Source organism: Salmo salar, chromosome ssa14 (assembly GCF_905237065.1).
Source record: "Salmo salar chromosome ssa14, Ssal_v3.1, whole genome shotgun sequence".
NCBI lineage: Eukaryota > Metazoa > Chordata > Actinopteri > Salmoniformes > Salmonidae > Salmo > Salmo salar.
Genome location: NC_059455.1, coordinates 63,353,307 through 63,360,581, shown reverse-complemented (window position 1 = coordinate 63,360,581; position 7,275 = coordinate 63,353,307). Strand labels below are relative to the sequence as shown.

At 41.3% G+C, this 7,275-nt stretch overlaps 1 protein-coding gene across 1 annotated transcript in view; it reads right to left on the bottom strand.

Moving 5' to 3' along the window:
• Window positions 1–4,677: 4,677 nt before the first annotated feature.
• Window positions 4,678–7,275, bottom strand: part of LOC106569994 (chloride channel protein 1) — a 36,579-nt gene continuing 33,981 nt past the window's right edge. Inside the window, exons 21-23 of the mRNA XM_014141823.2 lie at window positions 7,152–7,256; window positions 6,904–6,990; window positions 4,678–6,683 (exon numbers count right to left, since the gene is read on the bottom strand). Coding sequence (XP_013997298.1) covers window positions 6,213–6,683; window positions 6,904–6,990; window positions 7,152–7,256 — 663 coding nt within the window. The 3' untranslated portion in view covers window positions 4,678–6,212. The remainder of the gene's footprint in view (window positions 6,684–6,903; window positions 6,991–7,151; window positions 7,257–7,275) is intronic.

Sequence of the window (7,275 nt, the reverse complement as noted above, 5' to 3'; positions counted from 1 at the left end):
ATACTTTATATACAGTACCTGTCACGACTTCCGCCGAAGTCGGTCCCTCTCCTTGTTCGGGCGACGTCCGGCGGTTGACGTCACCGGCCTTCTAGCCATCGCCGATCCACTTTTCATTTTCCATTTGTTTTGTCCTTGTCTTACTCACCTGTTTTCAATTCCCCAATTACTTGTTCATTATTTAACCCTCTGTTCCCCCATGTTTGTTTGTGAGTGATTGTTTATCTGTTCATGTATGCGCACGTTAGGCTGGTTACGCTGGGTTATGTTAAACCCTTATTTTGTATTTCGTGTTAGTTTGTGCCGTGTGCTTTTTGTCGCCAAACAAAAGGCTCCGTTTTGCTACCAACTATATGCTCTCCTGCGCCTGACTTCCTACAGCCCTTCACGCATACCATTACAGTACCAGTCAAAAGTTTGGACACACCTACTCATTCCAGGCCTTTTCTTTATTTTTACTATTTTCTACATTGTAGAATAATAGTGACGACATCAAAACTATGAAATAACACATATGGAATCATGTAGCAATTATTAAAGTGTTAAACAAATCAAAATATATTTTATATTTGAGATTCTTCAAAGTAGCCACCCTTTGCCTTGATGACAGCTTTGCACACTCTTCGCATTCTCTCAACCAGCTTCATAAACTAGTCACCTGGAATGCATTTCAATTAACAGGTGTGCCTTGTTAAAAGTTAATCTGTGGCATTTCTTTCCTTCTTAATGCGTTTGAGCCAATCAGTTGTGTTGTCACATGGTATGGGTATTATACAGAAGATAGCCCTATTTAGTAAAAGACCAGGTCCATATTATGGCAAGAATAGCTCAAATAAGCAAAGAGAAACAACAGTCCAGGTCAGTCAATCCAGAAAATGCTAAGAACTTTGATCGTTTCTTCAAGTGCAGTCGCAAAAACCATCAAGCGCTATGATGAAACTGGCTCTCATGCCACAGGAAAGGAAGACCCAGAGTTACTTCTGCTGCAGAGGATAAGTTCATTAGAGTTCCCAGTCTCAGAAATTGCAGCCCAAATAAATGCTTCACAGAGTTGTTCACAAAACTGTTCGCTGCTCTGGCACCCCAATGGTGGAACAAGCTCCCTCACGACGCCAGGACAGCGGAGTCAATCACCACCTTCCGGAGAGACCTGAAACCCCACCTCTTTAAGGAATACCTGGGATAGGATAAAGTAATCCTTCTAACCCCCCCCCCTTAAAAGATTTAGATGCATTATTGTAAAGTGGTTGTTCCACTGGATATCATAAGGTGAATGCACCAATTTGTAAGTCGCTCTGGATAAGAGCGTCTGCTAAATTACTTAAATGTAAATGTAATGTAAATGTAAATGTAAATTAGTTCAAGTAACAGACACATCTCAATATCAACTGTTCAGAGGAGACTGCGTGAATCAGGCCTTCATGGTTGAATTGCTGCAAAGAAACCACTACTAAAGGACACCAATAAGAAGAAGAGACTTGCTTGGGCCATGAAACATGAGCAATGGACATTAAACCAGTGGAAGTCTGTTCTTTGGTCTGATGAGTCTCAATTTGAGATTTTTGGTTCCAACCGCCGTGTCTTTGTGAGATGCAGAGCAGGTGAACGGATGATCTCTATATGTGTGGTTCCCACCGTGAAGCATGGAGGAGGAGGTGTGATGATCTGGGGGTGCTTTGCTGGTGACACTGTCATTGATTTATTAAGAATTCAAGGCACACTTAACCAGCATGGCTAGCACAGCATACTGCAGCGATACGCCATCCCATTTGGTTTGCGCTTATTGGGACTATCATTTGTTTTTTAACACGACAATGACCCAAAACACACCTCCAGGCCGTGTAAGTGCTATTTGACCAAGAAGGAGAGTGATGGAGTGCTGCATCAGATAACCTGGCCTCCACAATCAACCGACCTCAATCAAATTGAGATGGTTTGGGATGAGTTGGACCGCAGAGTGAAGGAAAAGCATCCAACAAGTGCTCAGCATATGTGGGAACTCCTTCAAGACCGTTGGAAAAGCATTCCAGGTGAAGCTGGTTGAGAGAATGCCAAGAGTGTGCAAAGCTGTCATCAAGGCAAAGGGTGGCTACTTTGAAGAATCTAAAATCTAAAATATATTTTGATTTGTTTAACACTTTTTGGGTTACTACATGATTCCATTTGTGTTATTTCATAGTTTTGATGTCTTCACAAGTTTTCTACAATGTAGAAAATAGTAAAAAATAACACAATGTACACAATGTATTTTTGGATAGACTACACCTAATATATACTAGAAGAGGCATCTTAATTTCATTTAATTTCACGCAATTAAATTAAATTTCCTTTCATTCTAATTGGAATTGCAATTCTGTATCCTGTTATCTACTTCAATTCAAATGAAATTCAAAAAATAATTTAATTGGAATTTATTAGGCATTCTAAATTAAATTCTGAATTGAGCCTAAACTGCTATATGCTTGCTGGCTGGATTAGGATTCAGAGAGTAGACTGGGTCACTCACACCCATCATGAATAAAGGACAACTAAAATATTCCATTCATTCGGACACAGCTGAAAAGTATTAAAAAGACACAACATTTACTCATTTATGTTTTTGGAAGCCATTAGTTCCTCCGACAATGCTATGAAATCTGGAGTGTTATAGTCCTGTCAACACTACGGCTTATTTGGTTCTGTTACTGCCGTCTTACTGTAGGCTTCACTACCCTCTGTCTGTCTCTTTATAACTGACTAATTCTTCTGTTGGAGGAGATTGTTTTACTGCCTGTAATGTTGATGACAATAGAAGTGAAAGACAGAAAGACTGAAGTGTGGGAGTGGAGCTGAGAACCACTCATTTGTTCACCAATTCATCAATATGACAAAGATGCCTCTACTGCTTTAAATGAACAGGCATGTTGCTAAGTACAAAGTTAATTCCAAAAGCCCATGTTCATTTAATATAGTGTAAGTAGCACTACATTTCCCAGTAATAGTTTCATAAAAGTTGTATTCGTTTTCAGTTAATAATTTTATATTATTTATTATGCTGTTCAAAATCCATATGCCTTGAATAATCACAATAATAAAGAATATGGCAGATAAGTTATTAACATTTATTAACTACATTATACATTGTTAATTCATTCAGAGACAATTCGGCTCTACGAAAAGATAAATAAATAAATACATGACTAAAGACAGACAAAGAAACGTAAACATGTGTGCTCACACATTCTAGTGTACTGTAAATACAGTTGAAGTCGGACGTTTACATACACCTTAGCCAAATACATTTAAACTCCGTTTTTCCACAATTGCTGACATTTAACCCTTGTAAAAAATCCCCTGTCTTAGGTCAGTTAGGATCACCACTTTATTTTAAGAATGTGAAATGTCAGAATAATAGTAGAGGGAATGATTTATTTCAGCTTTTATTTCTTTCATCACATTCCCAGTGGGTCAGAAGTTTACATACACTCAATTAGTATTTGGTAGCATTGCCTTTAAATTGTTTAACTTGGTCAAACGTTTCAGGTAGCCTTCCACAAGCTTCCCACAATAAGTTGGGTGAATTTTGGCCCATTCCTCCTGACAGAGCTGGTGTAACTGAGTCAGGTTTGCAGGCCTCCTTGCTCGCACACGCTTTTTCAGTTCTGCCAAAAAAATTTATATGGGCTTGAGGTCAGGGCTTTGTGATGGCCACTCCAATACCTTGACTTTGTTGTCCTTAAGCCATTTTGCCACAACTTTGGAAGTCTGCTTGGGGTCATTGTCCATTTGGAAGACCCATTTGCGACCAAGCCTTAACTTCCTGACTGAGGTCTTGAGATGTTGCTTCAATATATCCACATCATTTTCTTTCCTCATGATGCCATCTATTTTGTGAATTGCACCAGTCCCTCCTGCAGCAAAGGATCCCCACAACATGATGCTGCCATCCCCGTGCCTCACAGTTGGGATGGTGTTCTACGGCTTGCAAGCATCCCTCCTTTTTCCTCCAAACATAACGATGGTCATTATGGCCAAACAGTTCTATTTTTGTTTCATCAGACCACAGGACTTTTCTACAAAAAGTAGGATCTTTGTCACCATGTGCAGTTGCAAACCGTAGTCTGGCTTTTATATGGCGGTTTTGGAGCAGTGGCTTCTTCCTTGCTGAGTGGCTTTTCAGGTTATGTTGATATAGGACACGTTTTACTGTGGATATAGATACTTTTGTATCTGTTTCCTCCAGCATCTTCACAAGGTCCTTTGCTGTTGTTCTGGGATTGATTTGCACTTTTCGCACCAAAGTACGTTCATCTCTAGGAGACAGAACGGGTCTCCTTCCTGAGCAGTATGACGGCTGCGGGGTCCCATGGTGTTGATACTTGCGTACTATTATTTGTACAGATAAACGTGGTACCTTCAGGCGTTTGGAAATTGCTCCCAAGGATGAACCAGACTTGTGGAGGTCTACAATTTTTATTCTGAGGTCTTGGCTGATTTCTTTAGAGTTTCCCATGATGTCAAGCAAAGAGGCACAGAGTTTGAAGGTAGGCCTTGAAATACATCCACAGGTACACCTCCAATTGACTCAAATTATGTCAATTAGGCTATCAGAAGCGTCTAAAGCCATGACATCATTTTCTGGAATTTTCCAAACTGTTTAAAGGCACAGTCAACTTCGTGTATGTAACCTTCTGACCCACTGGAATTGTGATACAGTGAATTATAAGTGAAATAATCTGTCTGTAAACAATTGTTGGAAAAATTACTTGCACAAAGTAGATGTCCTAACCGACTTGCCAAACTATAGTTTGTTAACAAGAAATTTGTGGAGTGGTTGAAAAATGAGTTTTAATGACTCCAACCTAAGTGTATGTAAACTTCCCACTTTAACTGTACATTCATACATTAAAAAACAGATCGACAACATACAATCAAAATCCTTTTCATTTAACAGACAGGAAGATTCCTCTGCCCAACATCTGCAGGTTTAAAGACATAGGGAGCAACCTGAGAAACTGTTTGAAGAAGAGAAAGAGAGGGAGAAAGAAAAAGGTGGTTGTGGTAGAGTGACAGAAGTTAATTCATAATTCAACTACTTTTTAGATAAAACATTGCGTCATACCGTAGATTTTTTTCTTCTGTGCTCAGTACATAGACTTGGAATCACTGGCCACTTTAATAATGGAACACTAGTCACTTTAATACTGTTTACATCATGCTTTACTCATCTCATATGTATATACTCTATTCTATTCTACTGTATTTTAGTCAATGCCACTCTGACATTGCTCAATCTACTATTTATATATTTCTTAATTCCATTCTTTTACTTTTAGATTTGTGTGTATTGTTGTGAATTGTTACATACTACTGCACTGTTGGAGCTAGGAACACACACATTTTGCTACACCCGCAATTCCATCTGCTAAATATGTGAATGTGAACAATACAATTTGATTTGATTTTTGTCAGAAGAACATTAGGATTTTGTTTATTAGGGCATGCAAAGGGTAACGTTTTACAACGTTTGGCAACGTAAAACGAAAATGAGCCTTTCTTGTTGGCCAAGGTCGAGGTAGTCCCCCCAGTTTCAGTCCGTTTTCCTCCATCTGGTGCCTAATGAACACTATTCAGCTTTTTTGGGGAGGTAGGAAAAGTCACCAATGTAAAATTCACCAAGTTTCATAATAATGTCATCAGTATGTGTTTGCTTTGCGCTATCATCAAGTGAGCGATTAATCTAAATTACAGAGGGGGATGGCGGTTGTTCAGCTGGAGTCATGGCATCATTAAGTAAAAAACCTCTAGCATCATTACATCTGAGTTGGCTGTCGTCAGTCTGATTTAACACTGTCATCTATCAACCCAGCATGGTGATCATAAAACTCCCTCCCAAGGTGAGGATGGGTTTAGTAAAGGTCGTTTTTGGGCCTTGTTGATTTTTTAGCTCTTGGAGCATCACTGGTAGCCATTGTCTCCTGTTTAAAACCAATGACACCAATTATAATCTTAAAAAGTCAAGTACTATTATCGAGCCCAGATTATTTCTCCTCCTGGATTCACAGACATCATTCATCGAGTGAAGAAAGAGGGTGCGAGAAGGAACAGCGAGAGAGCGAAAGCGGGAAAGGGCAATAGGGAGAGAGAGAAAATGGAGGGATAGAGAAAGACTAAAAGAGAAATTCACACCATAAAAAAAAAACGTTATAAAAAAACATCACTCGTCTATAAGGCTAGATGTGCTGCTCATCATCACTCTCCTCCACTTGCTGCTTTGCGACAGGCCGGAGGGCGGTGAGGGGAGAGGAGAAGGCGGCGAGGGGGATGGAGAGGGCAACGGTGAGGGGCATGGAGAGGGGCGAGGTGAGGGGGATGGAGAGGGGCAAGGAGTGGGGTAGCGAGGGGCTACTATTGCTACTGCTGCTCCCCGTTCCGCTGCTGCTACTGCTGCTGTTCACCTCTGCCACCTCCCGCCTCGTGCCCTCGATCCACACCGCCATCTCCTCCTGTGTCGGGGGGGGTGGCGGGGCAGTGGCATGGGGGAAGATGGGAGTGGGGGAGGGAGGGGAGGAGGGGGTGGGAGGGGAGGAGGGGGCTGAAGTTGCCTGGGGTTTGGATGACTTTCGGCTGGTGTTACGGAAGCTGGCCAGAGGGGGACGTAGCCGGACCCCGCTACGGGTGGAGCCCTCGATGGCCTTTTGGAGCTGGGAGAGAACGGGGTAGTGGGAACAGGGAAAGAGAGGGAACACATTAGAAGAACACACCATTGAATTACATGAAAATAGCACGATGAGTAGACTCATAAGGCAATTTGACTCAACCCTTACTAAATTGTCAGGTTCCGTCACAAGTAAAAGACAATGAAATATTGTAAAACAGAAATAGAGAAAGAGAAAAAAGAAAGAGAAAAGGACGTTTTCTTACCTCTTTAAGTGCCACAACACCCACCAGTTGTCCGATACTAGTGACATAGGCATGACTCAGGCCCAGTAATGAGAAGAGAGTGTGGGTCTGAGACAGGCAGAAAAGGTCAGACGTCAAATTAGGCCGCAACATTTTGGTATGGCTTCTGTTCTGAGCAAATCCACTATTGGTTGTATTTCCATGTGTCTAGACATGATGTCAGATACTGTATCTCCAAATTGGTATGAATTGGCAGCACTTGAACAAACCTTGTGTAATGATGTCCTCTCCACTAGCTGGAAAGGGGAGGGATCTATTCGGATTTGATCAATTTCCATTGGTTTGTCCATCTCAGCCTCCTCCCATTCTTTGATCTGCACCAGCCAACCAGAC